Here is a 20946-nt window from a genome sequence, read left to right on the forward strand (position 1 = left end):
TGCAGGTGGGGGCCTGAGGCTGGCCACCCTGTGGGTGCTGTCCTCCAACTTCCCTGAATGCCATGTTGGTCGGCAGTGTTAAGGAGCTGGCAGGGGAACAGCATGGGAAGGCAGTGTTGCGGGAGGACAGGTCCCTCATCCACCCCTTGATGTTGTACCAGTCACTATACCGGCTCCAGCTGTGGGGCCCCAAAAGTGAGCCTCGAGCATCACCTTCGTCAGCTGCGTTCCATCTGGGCTTCTGGGTTGCAGGTGTGGTGGGCAGAAGGCATCTCTGGTCCATACCCTGCCACCTGGGAACAGTGTTTCTTGCTGCAGCCTCAGCTTCTCACTAGTTACTTGGGACACAGGCACCAACAATGACAATGGTGCCAGGGATCATGTCCCATAGGATACGCCTACCAGCTTTCTTGGCCACTCTGCCCAATTTCCAAACTCCTAGAGCTCCAGATCCTGGCCTTTCTGCCATGGCAGGTAAGCCCTGCTTACCTCGGTCCCAAGAACTGCACTGTTTGTAAGCATGCACCTTGGTGACAAAGGCCCCTGTGCTGCCTCAGGAGCCCATTCAGAGCTGCTGCCTCCTGACCAAGAAGAGAAGAGGCTGAGCCTCAGCAGTGCCCTCTGACCCAGGACTTCTGATTCTGGTTTAAAACCCAGGTAGCCACACAATGCCAGAATGTACACTGCAGGAGCTTTGCTTTTAAGAGCAGGCCAAGCTGGAAGAAAATAACACTTCAGCTAGGAACAAGTAGGCTGGGCTTTTGTCTCCCTTTGCCATTTTTTTTTTTTTTTTGAGACAGGGTCTTGCCCTGTCACTCAGGCTGAAGTACAGGGGTGCAATCAGGGCTCACTATAGCCTCGGCTTCCCAGGTTCAAGCAATCCTCCCACCTCAGCCTCCCAAGTAGCTGGGACTCCCAGGCATGTGCCACCACACCTAGTTAATCTTTTATTTTTTGTAGAGATGGGGTCTCACTGTGTTGCCTAGGCTGGTCTCGAATTCCTGGGCTCAAGCAATCCTCCCACCTCAGCCTCCAAAGGTGTTGGGAATACAGGTGTGAGCCACTGCACCCAGCCCCCACCCCTTTGCCTTTTGCTCTCTGGTCTCTTCACCTGTCCAGGCCTCAGTGTTCTCATCTGTAAAATGGGGGTGAGAACTCCTGCCCTGGTGACCTAAGTAGGCTGTTGTGAGACTCAAAGGAATCAGTGGCCAGTATAGAGTTTTCAGAGGCTAAAAATCACTCGACAAATTTAAGAGTTGGGAGTTGTCAGCAGTGGCTGGGGATGGTGAGTCTGAAGTTTTCTGTTCCAGATTCTAAGGGCAGTGTCTGGAAGGCTGAAGTCCTATCTGCTATGAGAATGTAGCTAGAGGCCAGTTAGTTTGAACCTCCAGTGTGACCATTCTGCAGACTGGCAGGCCACTGCCTCCTGCCTCCCGACTGGCCCCTCCTGCTGCCTGCCTGTCCCTCCTTCTTTCTGTCCTGCTTTCTGGGGACCAGCTTTAGGGACTGCTGTGTTTCCACTTTCTCCATAACTGCAAAGCCATGCAAAACAACACGAAGGGAGGTTGGGAGACACAGCTGGGGATGGGGATGGGGAAGGGGAGTGGGACTGAGTGGGGGTGACTTGGACAAAGACACCCTGGCTTTTGGAACCAAGGGAAGGTGGGAGACCTAGCAGGACAGAGGTATAAATAGAGATGCAAACGTACACGGAACATGAAGTCCCCTCCGGAGGTGGGGGTCTGGGTACCAGCAGGGTCTCTGAGGAGTGGGAGCTTCTTAGATTTTCTTTTTTTTTTTTTTTTTTTTTGAGACGGAGTCTCGCTCTGTCGCCCAGGCTGGAGTGCAGTGGCCGGATCTCAGCTCACTGCAAGCTCCGCCTCCGGGTTCACGCCATTCTCCTGCCTCAGCCTCCGGAGTAGCTGGGACTACAGGCGCCCGCCACTGCGCCCGGCTAGTTTTTTGTATTTTTTTAGTAGAGACGGGGTTTCACCGTGTTAGCCAGGATGGTCTCGATCTCCTGACCTCGTGATCCGCCCGTCTCGGCCTCCCAAAGTGCTGGGATTACAGGCTTGAGCCACTGCGCCCGGCGCTTCTTAGATTTTCAAAGGGAAGGGAGGCTCCCAGCTTCTGCCTTCCCTCCCTGACCCCACCAAGTTTCACATTTCTCGGAATTTGCAGGGCTCCAATGGGGGCCCCAGGGGTCCTCAGAGCCCGGCCTCCTGCCGGCTGGTGCAAGCAGGCACAGTCGGAGATGGGGGTGCTGTGGGAGAGTGGTGAGGGATGTTGCGGGGTGTCCCACTGTGCAGAAGGCGGCAGGGGCAGTCTCCTGGCCTCCCAGCAGGGGTCCCCCGCCCGCGCCCCCAGGTGCTCCAGGCCCCTCGGGGCAGTCACACGGAGCTCCTGCGCTTCATGAGGCCGCGGAAGGTGGACAGGCTGTGCAGGCCCGTGGACACCGAGCTGATGGCGGAGCGTGGCGCCCCGCTGCACAGGCAGCGTCGCGAGGGCGTGTCGCTGTAGCGGCCGCCCGCTCCCGGCGACGAGTGGCTCTGCTCCACGCACGTGTCGGACGTGGAGAGGTCCCGTGGGATGATCATGGGGATGGAGTACTGCAGCTTCTCGCGGCTCTTGTACCACAGGCACGAGCACATGGACTGGAAGTGCAGCACCTCCGCGTAGACGTTGCGGAAGCCGCCGCCACCAGCTGCCGCGGTGGACGAGGCTGTGTCCGTGGTGTGCGCGCTGCCACCGCCTCCGCCGCCGCCCGCCTGCCCGTTGCGTGTGAGCAGCGCGCGGTGCTCGGCGTCGCGCTTCTCGTCCTCGGCGTTCATGGTCATGAAGCGCAGCACCACGAGGTTGAGGAAGGCGCCGATGACCGTGAGGCCTGTAAGGATGTAGACGAAGCTGAAGGCCACATACTGCGGCTGCGTCTGCAGGGCCTGGTCCTTCTGCAGCGCCACGTAGTCGCCGAAGCCGATGGTGGTGAGCGTGATGAAGCAGTAGTAGTAGGCCTGGAAGAAGGTCCAGTGCTCGTAGTGGGAGAAGGCGGCAGCGCCGATGCACAGCGTGCTGATGCATGAGAAGAAGCCGATGAGCACCATGTTGGCCATGGACACGTCGGCGCGCCGCATGCCCAGCCCCTTCTTGGCGCGGTGCAGCAGGTACCTCACCAAGGTGTTGATGCGCTCGCCCAGGCTCTGGAACATGACGAGCGTGAGCGGGATGCCCAGCAGCGCGTAGAACATGCAGAACACCTTGCCGCCATCCGTGCTGGGCGCCGCGTGTCCGTAGCCTGGGGGAAAGCGGGGCAGAGGAGAGAAAACACATGCTATGGGGCTGCCCTTCCAGAAACCCTCTTCTCCCTCCCCCTCGCCCCGCCACCTTCCCCACCTTGCGGGTCTGGGCCTACAGTGACGGACGCTCCTTGTCTCCACGCACCGTGCTAGGCCCTTGCTCATGCTTTCTATTGTACTCTGTGACACCTGCAGAAAGTATGTAGGAAGGAAGAAATAGGGAGGGCTGACTCTCAAGGTCACACGACTTGGGAGCAGAGCAACCGTGTTTGAACTCGAGTCCGTTTGACCTCAATGACTGGACTGTTTTATATGCCTAGAGAAGGGGTGGCCTGAGTGCTGCTGAGAACTCGTCCAGAGGCACAGGGAGAGAGTGAGGGCACAGGTCATCTGGGAGAGCTGGATTCTAGCTCAGTGTCCTGGGCTGCAGGCGTGCTCCTTGTCCTCTCCATGCCTCAGTTTCCTTGACTACAAGGTGAAGTGGTTGCCCTGAACGGGTTCTGACATCCTGTGATCCAGTGTACAGGAAGGGAGACCGAGGCAGGGCTGGCTTCTTGGTGAATTCCTTGCTGCCAGCCAAAGCTTATGTGGGGTTGGTTGGCAACAAGGGCCCTCCAGTCTCCCTGGGGCAGCTGGCCCACTGTGCCAGAGGAGAAAGGAGACTGCTTGCCCCTCCCCGCAACAGCTGGATGAATGAGTGTTCCGGGGTCCTCATCAGCCTCCAGTTGGAGACCCTGGGGTCATCCTCTGTGCTTGGCCTGATGTAGGGTCTGTCCTCATGGGGAAGTGTGTTACCCTTGGCAAAGCAGGAGCCCTGGGTGTCCTTCCAGGTGTGTTACTATCATCAACCAGATAACCTCTCTGTGCCCCGCCCCCACCCCGGCCCACCCTGAGCCAGGATCAGGGCAGAGGCAAAGGTTTCCTCTGCACCAGCCATTCAAAGGCCTAAGTCGAGAATTCTTCTGGCTACCTGGAGGGAAAATGAACCTGGATGGGAACTCATCCCCAGTGACAGGGCCCTAGTGGCTGTGTGACCCTGGGCAAATTACTCCCCCTCTCTGAGCATGTTTCTTCATTTGTAAAGTGTATTTACTGGTGCTGGCCTGCTTCTTTCATTGTTGAGATATTTACTACTTTTATTAATAGAATTATGATAATAACATGATGCTGGCATTTTCTTCTCTTCTAAGTCTTATCAAATCTTAACCAAATATTTCTTCTTTCATGCAGTCCTCCTGGATTCCTCACAGCTAAAAGTGATCTCTGCCTTATTTGAGTGGCACTGAAAATGTTCAGCTTGTAATTCCAGGGCCAATATTACCACCACCCCCTGTCCTCCAGGATCCCCAATGACATAGAGCTAAACACTAGCTGTGGGGGTAAGGGGTGGCACTGATGGACCTTGTCACACTCCTCTCTAGCTTCCACCTCCACGTTGCCAGCCATACCTATGGAGGCCCAGAATATGTTTGATAACTAAATTGTAGGGCAGGACACTGGACTTGCGCTCTCTCTCTGTCTCTGTCTCTCTCTGTCTCTCTTTCTCTGTCTCTCTCTCTCTCTCTCTGTGTGTGTGTGTGTGTGTGTGTGTGTGGTGTGTGTGTATGATTTCTCTGAGCCTTAGTTTCCACATCTATAAAATGGGGTTAATAATCCACTTGCCTCACAGGACTTTGGGGAGGACTATGTAAGATACTGTGTGTAATGCACTTAGCTCAGAGCCTGGTACTTTATCAAGTACTCAGTAGTGGCTCCCTGTGATTAACAATGAGTGAAGTGCCAGATTACTCTCATGTTTCCAAGAGAGCAGCCAGGCTCGAGGGCCGCTCAGTTCAGACTGGCACCTCTGTCAACCCAGGGCCTTTTGGATCTTAAAGCTCAGGGAGCTCTGGGGACAGCTGCTTGGGGCTGCCCTTAGAACCAGCTCCCCTGCCCCCCTCCACAGCGTCGGGCCAGTAACTATGTCACTGTTTGCTGAGCTGTAGAGCCACTGTGTGTGGGACGTCTGTGCTCCAGCAGGGTGAGAACAGATTGTGCCCGCCAGCTCGGCCATGGCAGCCAGACCAAAACTCACTTCGACAACTGGGCAGGCCCCGAGCCAGAGCTGCTTCTCATCCCGTCCTTCCCTGTCCCCCAGGCCGGCACTACTTTGTGGAGAGGGGAGGGCATGGCACCGTGGATGGGGCTCAACAGGGAGTAGGGAGCGTGAACCTAGCCCCAGCTTGGCCATATGATAGCTGTGTGGCCTTGGGCAAATCCCCACCCCTCTCTGGGCTCACTTGCCTTTCCTGCACTCTGGAGGCTTGAGCTAGAGCTATCAACCCCCACCCTCGCTGCCCGCCAGAGCCATCTGCAGGAGCACAGGAGAGACCAGGCGTTAGAGCTCTTTGGAACCTGTGGCTGGCAAGATGGAAGCGGCGGTGGTGGGATCTCACAGGGGAAGGGTGACCTGAGAGCATGGGCCTGGGGGCAGGGCCATCTCTGTGGGGTCAGGCAGACACGTACCACCATCAGGGACCCTCACTCCCTCTCTGCCACCACTGCTCCCTTGTCCTGTGTTTGTCATAGGCTGTGACTTCCCTGGGCCCACCGTCTCTTAGTAAAAGCCAGTGCCTGCCTGTCTGGCAGCCTCACTGCCCACTGTGACTATGCTCACAAAACCCCCAGCTTCAAGGAGCTACCCATCCCTTCCTTGCCCTTCTTTTGCTATACCCTGCAGCCACCCCAGAGACCCATCCTCATCCCACACCCAGCCAAGCTGGCACCTCCTCTCCACAGTGCTTCCCACACTGCCTCGTGGCCCTCCTCTGCCTCTCCTACCCCAGCCTGCAAGGACCCAGCTCCTCAAGACCCAGGTTCAGCCGCAAGTGACAACCCCTTCCTCTGCCCTTCGTCCTGTTGAACTTAGTGACTTTCAAAGCAAATGACAAATCCAGGCTTAACCAGAGGCTCTTATCCCAGGCAGCACCTCACGCCCCACCACAGCCACTGCCCTGGCCAGGCAGCCCTGGCCTAGATGTGCCTCCTCTTTGGGGTCAGATGCCCCCAGGGCTCAATCTCACTTCCTACTGCAGGCTGAGGCTTAAGAATAATAAGTTCTTACCCTTCAGATGTATTTTTAACTTTATCCTCAAAAACTTCTTACAAGGTCACTATTATGACTATCTCCATATTACAGTTGGGGTCATGAAGTCCAGAGAGGCCTTGGGTATTGGCCAAGGCCACTGGGCCTTTCTGACTCAGCATTCATTCCGGTACATGGGAGCCAATGCATCACCCAGGAAGGGCGACCAGGCCGGGAGGCCCTGGGAGGAGAGCATTTCACTTGGGCATCAGCCTCAGGCGTTGCTCTGAGCCGGGTGCAGCAGAGGTGCTAACAGGAGGGCCATGCTCAGGCAGACAGACGCTTCTCCAAGTACCCGGTTCAGGGTGTCCCCCTCCCCATCGCCTGTCCTATTGTCACTGGGTGAAAGGGCAAGGGAGTGTGAGGACCTGCTGACGTGGGCGCCCAACTTGGAGGGGTGCCAGCTGGGTGGAGCCACTCCCAAGGGGCCCTGGAGCTTCTGGGAAGTAAGTGGGAGTTTGGCAAGACCCGTCTGCCTGCCAGGAGGCCCGCTAACTGCCTGGTCCTTGCCCACATCGGGCTTGGCTTTATGAGGCAGGGGGCAAAAGGTGTTCTCTATCTTCTCTTCTCTGTCCAGCCCTTTGAGTCTCTGGGTGAGGGCTGCCTCTGTCCTTCTGTGGCACCCATGCACACGGACGCTTCTCTCTGGGGCTCACTCTCTGAGGACCCTCTCTCACAGTACCTGCTGGGCTGATCAGCCAGAGCACATGTTCTGACCAGAAGACTCTAGCCACTGTCTCTCAGAAAACGACCAAGACCATCCATACTGCCTCCTCTCCCAGCCCCCTTTCCCTGAATCCAACATAGGTTTTAAGGTTCTCAGAGCCAGAAATACCCTTAGCCATCATTTGGTTCAGTCTTTATACGGTACAGATGAGGAAGTGGAGGCCCAGAGAGGAAAGCAATCTGTTCAAGGTCACACAGCTTGTGAATGCCAGAATCAGGACTATAACCCCAGGATACTTGGTTCTAAAACCAATGCTCTGTCCACTGCCTTCCAGCTCAGGTATGACCAGAGTTGTGCCTCTTCATTCGATCATGGCCCAGCAGCTCCCACTTGGGAGCAACTCAGCTAAGAGATGGCCTAGGAACCTGGCTGGAGGCACGAAATCCACTTAAGGAAGCCAGGTGACTTAATATAAAAATTAATTATTAGTCTAAATATTTTAGGGCAGCAGGAAAACCGAGAGATCGGAGGCAAACCCTGGGCCACCTCAGTTCCTCTGTTTTCCTCTCAGAATCGTCAAGGAGGTCAGAAACTGTCTGAAGCTGTCTTCCAGGGAGATGTAGGGTGGGGATGGTGGTGTGGGAGTGGGATTGGGTCTGGTCCTCCCTTTTACTGGTCTTTCTCTCCCTGTGGCTTATTTCCTTCTATTCAAAGCACAACTAGCCACTCTGAGCCCTTGTTCACGGCCTTGGCCGGACTGGGCTTGGCTGCTTGTTCCTCACTGGTCTCATATGCCTGCTAGCCTGCTTGTCTGACCTCCTACCCTTGGCCTAGCTGGCCACAGCCTTGGGCAGAGGAAAGAGCATGGGGCTGGGAGGCAGGAGATCTGGGGTCTGACCTGACCCTGATCAAAGACAGCTTTGTGTCTTGGCAAGTTCCTTCTGGGCCTCAGGTTTCCTCATCTGTGACATGGAAGATAGGGCAAGAGATGAGGTTCCCACCTTTTCCCACTGCCTTTTATTATTTTCTCTGTTCACTCACCCATTCATAGAGTCAAAATTTTGGAAGATTTTATGTATGGAATTCGATGTGGTGATCAGTGCAGTGTGAATACTCTGTAGAGCAGGCACTGAATAAATCATTGTTAGAGCCATAATTAATTTCTTTCCCCATCAAAATTAATTAAGAACACATCTGTCAGTCAAAACGTCTGATTAGCTTGAGATAATTGACTCTTTGAGACGGAGTTCAGTTATTGTTGTATGTTTGAAATACTGAACACAGAGAGAGGATCTCTGAGGTTTAGTGGAGTAGAGAAGATCACAGGCTCTGAAACCAAACAACTTTATCTTTAGTTACATTGCTTAATCCACTGTGCCTCAGTTTTCTCATCTGTAAAATGGGAATAATGAAGTACTCACTTCATAGACTTGGTGTGGGGACTTGATTGAGTTCATAGACTTAACATGCTTAGGACATTGAGATCAATAAATATGAATTATTAATATGAATATTTTGGGGAGCACCAAGATTTAATGATCTTTAAAGTTCCTTTCCGTGCCAACATTCTATGATCAGTGTTTACTCAAGTCATTTTTCTGAAATACCAGTTCCATGGAATGTTAACAACTGTTGGATGAGAAAAGAGTTGCTTGGTTCAATTAAATTGGGGAAATGCTGAATTTAACAGGATTCACCATCATTTGATTTGAGCCTAGGCTTTCTCAGGGCTATGTATGTGTTCATGTGCAGAGTCGATCAAGGCCGGGAAAAGGTGCCTGTCTTCCCACTTCCTTGACCGTGGAGCACTTTTCTCATAGTGTACATTACTGAGCAAGAGTTCCTGGGAGCACAGTTTGGGAAACGCTCCCGTCAGCATCAAGAACCTCTAAGGTCCTTCCCCCAGGTCTCTGACATTATGATTCTTTGATCTCCTTCTCTGGGTGGCCCAGCCCTTCTGTAGATTAAAAAGCACAGCCCTTGGCAATGCCGGCTGTGCCTGTCTCCAGGCTGACCTAGTTATCTAATGTAAATAGGCAATGGCTGGGCTAATGTTTGTCCTGAGGGAAGATGGATGAGGGACCTGTGGCCTGAGGCGTCCAAAGGCCGTGAACTCTGGGCTGATGCCGAAGGCATGGGTGCATGGGTGACCTCAGTTTGGCTTGGGCCTGGTGCGGCAGCCAGAGAGGAGTGCGGACTTAGGGGAGACAGAGGCAGCTCTGGGGGCTGCAAGACACAGGGAGGGCCCTCAGAGGAAGGCTGGGCTCCCCTGCTGGATGGCAGAGGGCAGCTGGGCTCAGAGAGCACCTAGGGGAGGGCCCAGGAGGAACCAGCTCAGGGGCCTGAGGCACAGACAGAGAGCCGCCCCTCAGAGTGGAGATGGCAGCAGTGTCCAGCCAGGAAGTGGGACTGCAGGCTCTGAGGGAGCCTAATTGGCATGTTAAAGGAGATGAGGTGGAAGGAGCCCAGCTTCTGTGCCCAGGTCCTGGGGGAGGAGAGGAGGGAGGGGCTGCAGCTTGGTGGAGACAAGAGGAGGGCGCAGGTGCTCTCCCTCCTCCTGTGAGATGCAGCTCAGACACTGCCTGCCTTTCCCGAGAACCTTCTGGGAACCTTCTCCGGGCACTGGAGGGGCCTCTCCTCCCTCTGCCCCTCTCAGGCCCCCACTCTGTATTTGGGCACTCATGTCTACAGAGGAGTCCTGCAGGACTGGCTTGTCCCCTCAGTGTCCAGCACAGGTCTGGGGTGGGAGGGCTGCAGAACCCAGAGCCTCCAGTTCTGGAGGACTCTGAGGTCTGAGATGGTGATGAGAAACCATCCCTTAGACACCCAGGACAGGGACGAGAGGTAGCCCTTGGTAGGGGGGTCTTGGGTGACTCATAGCTCCTGCCTTCACTGTGGCCTCTGACCCCTTCAAAATGAGGTCAGCTTCAAGGTTCAGAAGGAATCCCCCTGCACTGGGTCTGGGCAAGCCCCTAGCTAGGCCTGAGAACCACTGGGTCTCATGGAGCTGGGGCAGGGGTGGGACCAGTGTACAGAACGGGGTCTGGAGTTTGTCCCTCATCAGGCCAGAGCTCCTGGGAAGGACAGTTCTGAAGCACAGCACCTATCTGCTATCTGCTTCCTCTGCCCTGCCCCTTCCTGAGGCCTCTCTTCCCATCGTCCCATCTCTTGTCCCAGCTGTTTCCCCCTACTACCCCCAGCAGCTTCTCTCCCTGCCCCATGCTTCCTCCTGGACTCCCCACTCTTGGGCCCACTGCTCTCTCCTCTCTTGCCTTGAGCGGTCTCCCATCCACAGGTGGCCCTAGTACTGATTTGGGGGCCTTTGATGTAGGACAAACTCCCAAAGCCTCCATCCCCCACCCTCCTCAGGCCCATGTATGATGCAGGGAGCTCAGAGGGAGGGTGCTGGTGTCATGGAAAATCCCTGCGGCAGCCAAGGTCAGTGTTTGCAGACACAGCCTGGCTTAGAGCCAGGCCTGCCTCCCTGGCCAGCTCCTTCTGGCCCATCCCAGAGGCTGGCTTTGTGCAGAGGCCCTCAGAGGCACCCCAGGGCTGCTCTGGGTGCCTGGGGATAGGGACCTTAGGAGCTATCAGTACTGCTGTGACAACGTAGTTCAACCCACTCTTTTTTGTTATGTTTTGTTTTGTTTTTGAGACAGAATCTGGCTCTGTTGCCCAGCCTGGAACGCAGTGGCACAATCTCAGCTCACTGCAATCTCTACCTCCTGGGTTCAAGTGATTCTTCTGTCTCAGCCTCCCGAGTAGCTGGGACTACAGGCGTGTACCATCATGCCCAGCTAATTTTTGTATTTTTGGTAGAGACAGAGTTGCACCATATTGGCCAGGCTGGTCTTGAACTCCTGATCTTAAATGATCCACCCACCTCGGCCTCCCAAAGTGTTGGGATTGCAGGCATGAGCCACAGCGCCCTTCCCCCCACTCGTTTTATAGATGGGTAAACTGAGGCTGAGAGAGGAGCAGAGACTAGCCCAAGGTCACAGAAACTCAGTGACACAGCTAGGACTGGAATCCAGGGCTCTCATGTCATCTTTCACTGCCCCATGCTGCAGAAGGGAGCATCCTGAAGTCTATTCTGATAGGCCAGGGAATAACAAAGGCTGGCTAAACACTTCTGTTACACAAGGGCTAGCTTGAGGTTGTGCTGGACTTGAACTGGTGATGTGGCCAGGAGAAATAGACTAGATGATCTATTGATGAGGTCCCTGACCTCAAAACACTTTCCATTTGGGATTGAATCAAATGAAACCTCTCAGCGGAAGCACTTTGAAAACTTCAGTGCCCTGTATAAAGCAGAGGTTATTATTACACAAATTATTAAAATGCATGGCAAAGGTGGGAAATGTTTTAGGAGGGATTTAAGACAGGCTGAAGGAGGGCTGGAGATAGAGACTTTGGTTGGGGTGTCAGGGAGGGCTTCATGGAGGAGGTGACATTTACTCTGAGCTCTGAAGGGTGGATAGGAAAGGCAGGGTTCCGATGAGGGGAGCTACCGAGGCAAGGATACAATGTTAGGATGACACGTGATGTGCTAAGGTCAGAAAAAATAGACCTGCATGGGACTGGTGGGTGTGCTCACAAATGGGAATGGGGTGGGGGCCAGCGGACTCTTTCAGAAAGGCAGCTGCATGATACGCATCAAGAAGCTTACAAATGTGTCTACCCGGTGGCCCTGTGTTGCCACTTCTAGGAATCTCTGCTCGGAAAATAACCAGAGATCAGAACAAAGATTTATGAACAAGCATGTTTATAGCAGCATTTTCATTGTGAAAAATTGTAAACAGTCCAAATATCCACCAATAGGGTTTGGTTAAACATATTAAGGTATATTTATGTGATGGAATATTGTGCGACCATTAAAGTGCAGTTCTTGAGAAGTCTCTTGATCACATAGAAAACTACCACATCATGTTAAATTAAAAGGGTAAGAGACAATGCTTTCTATATTGTGGGATCCCATACTAATACGAAAATATGAAAAATGTGGCTGGGCACACTCGTTCATCCCTGTAAACCCAGCACTTGGGGAGGCTGAGGTGGGAGGATCACTTGAACCCAGGAATCCGAGACCAACCTGGGCAACACAGTGAGACCCATCTCTAGAAAAAACAAAAAATTAGCTAGGCATGGTGGCGTGTGCTTGTGGTCCCAGCTACTCGAGAGTCTGAGATGGGAGGAACACTTGAGCCTGGGAGGTCGAGGCTGTGGTGAGCCATTATCGCACCACTACACTCCAGCCTGGGTGACAGAGGGAGACCCTCTTTCAAAAAAAAAAAAAATGCATATACACATATACATTTTGTATGTGTACACACACATATACAACTGTAAGGAAATATTCTAAAGCTCACATAGCTTATCTCTGAATAATGGGCTCATGATTAATTTTAATTTTCCTCTTATAAATTCTACACTGCAAAAAATCTATTACTTTTGTAAGTAGAAAACGATGAATATTATAAACCTAAAAACAGCACAAGTTCTTCCAGCGTTCTTGGAGCAGGAAGTACAGTTGAAAAGTAAAGACTGTCAAGGTGGGAAGGGGCCAAAATTTGAGGAGCTTTCAAGGGTAGGTTCAGGAATGAAGTCTTCATTTTAAGGCAATGAGGAGCCATGGATGGCTCCTGAGCAGGGGAGACGGCGGCAGGAGGATCCACTGGGGGCCTCTGCATGGTCTAGTTGTCAAGTGCTCAGGCCTGAGCTAGAGGGAAGCGGAGGATCCAAGAGTTCGGGATGAGCGGAGGAGGTAGGGGCAAGGGGCTGAGAAAAGAGAGGAGAGGAAAGGGCGAGGGGAGGAGAGTGGATGCACAGTGTGTGGGATGCCCTGCATTCATGGGTGAAACTGTAAGCCCCACGAGGACAGGGGTTCTCGTCTCTTTTGTTTGCTACTCGATCCCCACACCTGGAAGGGGGCTTGGCACAGAGCTGCTGCTTCATCAAGTTCTGTTGAATGAATGACTGAGGGAGAGGGAGGCATCAGAGATGAGCCTGAGGTTTGAACAGAATGGAGACAGAGAGGATAAGCAGAGAGTGAGGCCTAAAGGGGGCAATGCCACACCACCAGCCAGTTATCCTGGGGGTCCTGGGCAGGGCCCTGACCTGGGGCTGGTGCGGCCTGTTCTAAGCCAGCCACCGAGCCAGGTGCCATGGCCCGGGCCTGTGGCCTGTCTGCATCCTCATGACCAGCTGGACAGGGCATCTGTGAGCTCAGAGCTTCTAACAGATTGGATCTGGTGGGATTTTAATTAAATGAATCCACCAGGAACAGCCTGGCATTGAGAAAGGAATTCCACAGCACAATTTAAAGTGGACTTGGCCCTCTTTGCGGATGGCTGAGGTGCCAGTTCTCCCCCACATGCTTTTTTCAAGGCCCTGTCCATGACGCTGGCATCTGGCTGGCCCGAGTCTTACACATTTACATGCCCCGGCCTTTCCTGTTGAGCCCATTGAGGAGAAACAGGTGTGTTGGCATTGCCTTGCCACAATCCCCAAAAGGGAATGAGCTGCTCCCCAAAAGGGAATGAGCTGGAAGCCCTGTTGGGTCTGAGGAGCAGCAGAGCCCAGCCTAGGTGTGGGCCCAGAGTCTGGCTGCCTGAAATCTCACCCTGTGGGCAGTGTTATGGGGGCAGGGCAGGGCCCAGAGGGTGATGGTGCACAGGAATTACAAAGCACTAGGAGTCAGGAGGCCTGGCTACCATCCTAGTTCTGCTATTACCTTGCTGTATGACAGGGGTCAGCAAACTGTTTCCTGTAAAGGGCCAGATAGTAAATACTTTAGGCTTTATGAGTCTATGGTCTCTTGCAACTACTCGACTCTGTCATAGAACCAAGAAAGCAGCCATGGATACTATGTGACAATGAACATGGCAAATGTAGTGTTCCAATAAAACTTTATTGACAGCAACAGGTGGTGGGCCAGATTCAGTCCATAGGCCCTAGTTTGCTAAGCCTACTGCAGGGTGTATTAAGCCACGTCAGCTCCCTGAGACTTATATCTGAATCAGTTTTCTTATCTTAATTTTCCTACCTTCAAAAGAGAAGTTAGATTAGAAGATCCCTAATGTCTCTTCTTCCCTGAAAAGTTGTATTTTAGCATTGAATAAATTTCTAGTTCCTCCTATTCCATGTACCATGCAGAGGCCCCAAGGAGAGGGGTACATTTTGAGCAGGGTCTAGTGCCTAAACCTGGCTGTGGACATGGTGTCAGCAGCTCTTGGGAGGGCCCCTTTCCACATTTCTGGACACTGCTCGTGCTCTTTATTCTGCCTGTTGGGCTTCTACTCCTCCATCAAAGCCCATTTGAAAAGTCACCCTCTCTCTGAAGCTTTCCCTGATCTCACCCACCTAAACAAATCAGTGCTCCAGGGGCCCTTTGTTCATTACTCATCATCCTTCAAACATTCCTCCACTCCAACCAGCAGGTGTTTTTGAGTTCTTAATATGTGCTGTGCTCCGAGTTCTAGAATAATAATCCCATGTATTTCATTTGTGCAGGACCTTATCATTTACAAAGCAATCTCTGTACATTCTATTGTTTGCGCTTGCATTGCTGTCCTTTAGAGGAGGTGCTATTATTCCTATTTTACAGATGTGGAACCTGAGGCTCAGAGAGACAGCGTTTTATCTCAGGCCATAAGTGCTAGAATCAAACTTGAAATTCAAAGGCAGTTTTTTTCTGCTGCACTTGGCTACCCTGGGACTCTTCACACCAAGAGGGAAGTCAGAAGACCTGGGGTGTGGTTCAGTTGTGCCGCTGCGTGATCCTAGGCAAGAAGCTGCCCCTCTCTAGGCCTTGAGCGCTTCCTCTGGGACTTGAAGAAATTAGAAGCCATCCATGAAGCCCTTCAGCGTTCTAGGACTGTGGGCTTTCAGAGGGCCACGTTCTCTCCCCCACAAACAGTGGAGACTGCAGTAGTTTCAGTCAAACAAAGGCCACTGGGAATGTCAGCTGCCCAAAGCAATGACACTGGGCATTTGGGTGTGTGCCAGACTGACAGTCCTGGTGGGCACTGATCAGATGCTGTGGAGAGGGTGAGGGACCTGGGGCCGGCCTGGCCAGCCCAGCTCTCATTGTAACATTCCCCAGCTGAAGCGGAGGGGCAGACAGAGCTAGGTGGAAAATCCCTGACCCGGCCCCATACACCCTCCCGGCCCTCAGGGGCACATGGAGTCAGGGAGGAGATGGCTATGTGTCCCTGCCTGAGTCTCCCATGCCGAGACAAGCCAGAGCATTTGGGAATCATGCTGGTACCCAGCTTCTCCCCTGCTCCCTGCCACTCATCTCATGCTGGAGACCAGGATCCTGGGGCCTTGAATCTTTGCTTTCTTTCATTTATTTAGCTGCTGCTGCTTTTTATTTTGGGTCTCATTTTGTCCTGTAAGTCTGGACGCAGAGGCTGTGGAGGGCAGGGGTACTGCCTTGTACTTCTTAGTGGCTCAGTGCCTGGCACACAGCAGCTAATGGTGGTGGTAACAACAACAGCAGCAGTAGTAATAATAAAACTCACATTTATTAAGCACTTGTATTCCAGACACTGTACACTGTACTAAGTGCTTTCTGCTCATTATTTAGTTTCCACAAAAATTTTAGATAAGTATTATGTCCACTTTGCAGATAAGAAAACTGAGACACAGAAAGTTTCCATGACTCATTCAAGCCCACACAGTGAATGTCTGAGCCAGGGGACAAGTTCAGGCCTGTCACCTTGTCCGGTCTAACAAATGTTAGTTGAATGAATGCTGAATTCTGGAAGGTAAGTGCCCTGGCTTTCCAGCTAAGGAGACTGGGCTGAGTGAGTGGCTGGTGATTTGGACAAGGCCACACAGGTATGTGGCCTTCAGGGCCTCTGGGCTAGGGCCCAGGGATCAGGGTCCATGGCCCATCTTAGGGGACCTTGATGCATCCCTCCTTTTTTTTTTTTTTTTTTGAGAGGGAGTCTCACTCTGTCACCCAGGCTGGAGTGCAGTGGCATGATCTCGGCTCACTGCAACCTCTGCCTCCTGGGTTCAGGCGATTCTCCTGCCTTATCCTCCTGAGTAGCTGGAATTACAGGTGTGTGCCACCACTCCTGGCTGATTTTTGTATTTTTAGTAGAGGCAGGGTTTCGCCACGTTGGCCAGGCTTGTCTCCAACTCCTGTGATCCACCTGCCTCGGCCTCAAGTGATCCACCTGCCTCGGCCTCCTAAAGTGCTGGGATTACAGACTGGAGCCACTGCATCCTGCCTGCATCCCTTCTCTTAAGGTTGTTCTGGAAAGTGATGGCCTGGGGAGGGCAGGCAGGCGGGTGCTCTCTCCATCTCTGCTTCCTGTTCCTTCCTGTCCAACCCCTCCCCACAGCAGTTGGGCCTGAGAGTGCACTGGGTCTCCACAGAGGACCCATCCACTGGCCTGAGCCAAATGGCAGGAGGCTGCAGGCTGAGGCTGGCCACAGGTTGTTGGGGGCTCATGGCCACCCCTGGAATAAGACATCCCGCCTCTGGCAGAGGGAGCTGTGGCACCTGGGGAGGCTGAGCGGGAAGCAGGGTCCCCAGGGAGGCTGCAGCACTTGGCTCGTCTCAAGAATATCATCTGGAAAATCAGCAAGGCGAAAATGACTTTATTCCCTCTTAGCTTGTCTTAATTAATTAATTGAGCAAACATTTCTTAAGCACCTACTACTCTGTGCCAGGCACTAGGCTAAGTGCGGGAGAGGATGCAGAGACAGGCCAGCTGGATCTTGCCCTCTGGGAACAGAGACTTATTGAGAAAGGCAGGGAGGTCTTTGCAGTAACTCTAGAAATCTGAAACTGTTCTAAAACAATTGCCAGCAGACAGGTGAGAAATGGCTCTGAGCAACGATTTGCCCCAGGATATACGACGTCTATGCCAGAGGGGCCCCTTCGGTGAAGGCGGGACCCAGGAGCCTGGAAAGGGAGCCAGAAGGCCTGGGCATCTTGCCAGTGTTCCTGTGGCTGGAAGCATGGCATTTTCCACTTCTCGCAGCCTCGGAAGATGACCCTGGACACCTGGAAACATTGTTCAGGGTTGGTGTGAACACCTGGCTGGTGTGCAGAGCTGCTTGGCACTGCTTGTCACTACAGATTGGATCATGGTCAATGTCTGAGGCTACACTCTCTCTTTTCCTCCTTCTTTCTTTCTTTTCTGGTTTGTTTGCCACTTACTATTTTTTAAAACCAACTTTTAAATTTTAGAACAGTGTCAGATTTATAGAGTTAGTGCAGAGACCTCCCTTCCTTTCTCAACACTCAGCACCTCTCCTACGTTGATGCAGTGCTAGCTGCTGTTCCTCCCCCTGCACCTTGCCTTCCCCCAGGAAGCCTCCTTCCTGCTGTGGCCCCAGGAGCCTCCTCTGCTCTCCCCACGTGACATCCATCTCTGCCACTCGGTGGGCCTCTCTTGGCAGGCACTGGCTGGCCTATTTACCCATCTCCTTATGCACAGCGGTGCCTCTATGAGCAAAGCTCCTTTTAGTCAAGTCTGCCTACACAGCACGGGGGATGAGGGCTGGCTCACACGGAGGGGTGCTGGGCACTGGACAAGCCTTTTGGGAGGTGGTCAGGGCTCAGGCCTGGACCCCTGGGTGGGTGCTCTCCTGCTGGCCTCCCCTCTGTGCAGCTGAGTCTGGGCTGCAGGTGGGAATGCAAAGGATGGAGTGTAGAAAGTAAGGGTGAGAAAGTGAGGCATTCATGCGCCGGAGTGGAGCCTGTGCTATGGGAGCCTCTGCGAACAGTGGCAATGGTGGCAGGGAACCTGGATGCCCTCACATTTGCTATCCCTAATGTTCCCCGTGACCTGAAGGTGGCTATGATTTGCTCCTTTTTGATGGAGAAACTAAGCTTCAGGAAGGTTAGGCACTGCTGGCCCAAGGTCACACAGATAAAAATTGGCAAAGGTAGGATTCAACCTTGTCTGACTCCCTTAGATGTCCCCAGGACCACTCTCTTTGTCAAAGCACATAGAAAGTATGTCCAACAGGCCAACATCCCAAGACCGCTGTACTCCGCTCAAGGCAGAACCTGGCCTTGCAGTCTTGGTGCCCTGCATACAGCAGGTGCTCAAACTATGTGAGGATGGAAGAGGCCTTCCTAGCCAAAGCCCCTCTCTCCTGAGCCAGCCCCACCCTGCTTTCTGCCAGATAGATGCACCCTGAGGTTGGGTAGCCAGACTTTTCTGTCCTAGGGATGCGTCAGTGTGGCCCTGAGCCAGACAGAGCAGGAGGTGAGAGGGGGATGCTGGAGTGCAGGGGTCAGGGCTCCAGGCTGTCTGTGGTGGGCATAGTTGCAGGGCCTGCCCACTTCTACCTCTTTGGAACTGTCTGTCCTACAACAACCCTAGTCAAGGGTGTACCTAGGCAGCCCCTTTGTACCATGTCACCCTGGCACCAGAGCAGATTGGACCAGGGTTGGACACCTGGGCTGAGAGGACTTGGCTGGGCTTAGCAATTCACATTCTCTCTTCCAGGAATTGTGATGCGGGGCCGAGGGGCTGGGTCAGCTGTGAGGAGCTGAGCTGCAGGGTTAGAAAGAGGTGAGTCCTAGCAGGGACCAGGGTGAGCCAAAGCCACATGCAGGTCAGTTACAGGGGAAGAGAAGTCCGAGAATGGCAGAGACAGGAACAATGCAGCCTGAGGGACGGGAGGGAGAGGCCTGGGCTTCTGCCTGCCGGCCTTTGACATTGGCTGTGTGGCACTATTTCCTTTCAGAAGTCCCCTATACTTGCTGTGGTCCAAAGGGGTACTGTGCCCTCTCCATGCCCCAGCCACTCCAGACAGAGGGCCCCAGTCCCCAAGCACTTCATCCCAGGGGTCCCCAGCATAGCGAGCAGTGCAGGGCCATTTCTGTTGAATCCCTGTGGCTCACTGGGAGGGGTGGTGTCCGTTCAACAGTTGGGGACACCAAAGCCTGGAAAGATTGGGCGTGTCACCCGCAGTTGCCGCTCCTGAGCTGGACCTGGAACCCCAGCCTCTTGATTCCAGGCCTGCTGCTTCCCCTCCACCTACACTACCTCTCTGAGCCCATCTCTTGCTAGGCAGCTGGGTGAGCTTGGGGTTAGAAGACAGCATGTAAAATAACATGTGCAGTACAAGCTTGGCATGTGGAGGGTCTCACACAGTAGGAGCTGTTATTTTTTTTTTTTTTTTTTTGAGACGGAGTCTTGCTCTGTCGCCGGGGCTGGAGTGCAGTGGCCGGATCTCAGCTCACTGCAAGCTCCGCCTCCCGGGTTCACGCCATTCTCCTGCCTCAGCCTCCCGAGTAGCTGGGACTACAGACGCCCGCCACCTCGCCCGGCTAGTTTTTTGTATTTTTTAGTAGAGACGGGGTTTCACCGTGTTCGCCAGGATGGTCTCGATCTCCTGACCTCGTGATCCGCCCGTCTCGGCCTCCCAAAGTGCTGGGATTACAGGCTTGAGCCACCGCGCCCGGCCCAGGAGCTGTTATTAACAAATGCATGTTTCTTTCTTTTTCTTTTTCTTTCTTTGAGAGAGTTTTTGCACTGTTGCTCAGGCTGGAGTGCAATGGCACGATCTTGGCTTACTGCAACCTCTGCCTCTTGGATTCAAGCAATTCTCCTGCCTCAGCCTCCAGAGCAGCTGGGATTACAGGCGCCCACTACCACACCCGGCTAATTTTTGTATTTTTAGTAGAGACAGGGTTTCACCATGTGGGCCAGGCTGGTCGCAAACTCCTGACCTCAAGTGATCCACCCACCTTGGCCTCCCAAAGTGCTGGGATTACAAGTGTGAATCACAGCACCCTGCCCTTTTTTTTTTTGAGACGGATTCTCACTTTCTTGCCCAGGCTGGTGGTACGATCTTGGCTCACTGCAACCTCCAGCTCACTGCAACCTCTGCCTCCTGGGTTCAAGCAATTCTCCTGTCTCAGCCTCCCAAGCAGTTGGGATTGCACACTCAGATAATTTTTTGTATTTTTTTTTTTAGTAGAGATGGGTTTCACCATGTTGGCCAGGCTGGTCTTGAACTCCTGACTTCAAGGGATCCGCTTGCCTTGGCTTCCCAAAGTGCTGGGATTACAAGTATGAACCACCATGTCCGGCCCACATATGTATTTCTAAGCCCAGCTCTGTGTTGCCATTCACCACTCAGAAACCTTCCTTAGTTCCCCAAGTCCACACAGTACAGTCTGGGGGTTTCCTGGTCAGCAAGTGGACTCTCCATCCACCACCTGATCCCGCCCTACTTGCCTGCCGTCTCCCGATTCCCTCACCATTTCTGGTCCCATCTGTTCCATGCCTCCCCTCTGAGCACTTCCGCTGCTGCAGAGTCACTGGAGTCACTGCTGCCCTGACTTCCCTCCCTCATCTCTTCTGGTCTCCGGTGAAAGGCCCAGGGCTGCCTCCTCCTTCCGCTGTCTCCCTGGAGAATGGCATCTTCTGCCCTTACCACCGTCTGCCAGGGTATTAGGTTTTGCGTGGAGATGGCCCCTCTCTTACTGGCCTGCTTGCCCAGTGCCCACAGTGGAAAACTAGCAGATCCACGAAGCTAGTCTTGATGAATGGGTTAGGTGTGGTGGGGGGAGTTTGGGGTGTGTGTGGCCCCATCTCCATCTTCTGCTCCTCACTCTCCTTTCTGGTCATGGCCCAGACAGCTCTGGGCTGGCAGAGAATTTGGAAGCAGATGCCAGGAGATGTGAAAGGAGGCTTTTCTTAGGCTCAGCACCCTCCCCAGGGCTCAGGAGCTCAGATGGTGTAGGCTGGCATAGTGCCCAGGGAAGAGGGACTCCAGGCAACAGGGACTTCAGCCTGGAGGCAGCTGCTGGGACCTTCTCTCCCTCGGAGCCAGCCTGCAGACATGGGGTCCCCACCCCCAACATTCACATGTGTGTG

General features: G+C 53.5%; 1 protein-coding gene across 1 annotated transcript in view; it reads right to left on the reverse strand.

Moving 5' to 3' along the window:
• Positions 1–2108: 2108 nt before the first annotated feature.
• Positions 2109–20946, reverse strand: part of KCNK3 (potassium two pore domain channel subfamily K member 3) — a 38958-nt gene continuing 20120 nt past the window's right edge. Inside the window, exon 2 of the mRNA XM_033176310.1 lies at positions 2109–3292. Within this exon, the coding sequence (XP_033032201.1) occupies positions 2391–3292 (902 nt within the window). The 3' untranslated portion in view covers positions 2109–2390. The remainder of the gene's footprint in view (positions 3293–20946) is intronic.

This window comes from Trachypithecus francoisi, unplaced genomic scaffold (assembly GCF_009764315.1).
Source record: "Trachypithecus francoisi isolate TF-2019V2 unplaced genomic scaffold, Tfra_2.0 Lachesis_group17, whole genome shotgun sequence".
Taxonomy (NCBI): domain Eukaryota; kingdom Metazoa; phylum Chordata; class Mammalia; order Primates; family Cercopithecidae; genus Trachypithecus; species Trachypithecus francoisi.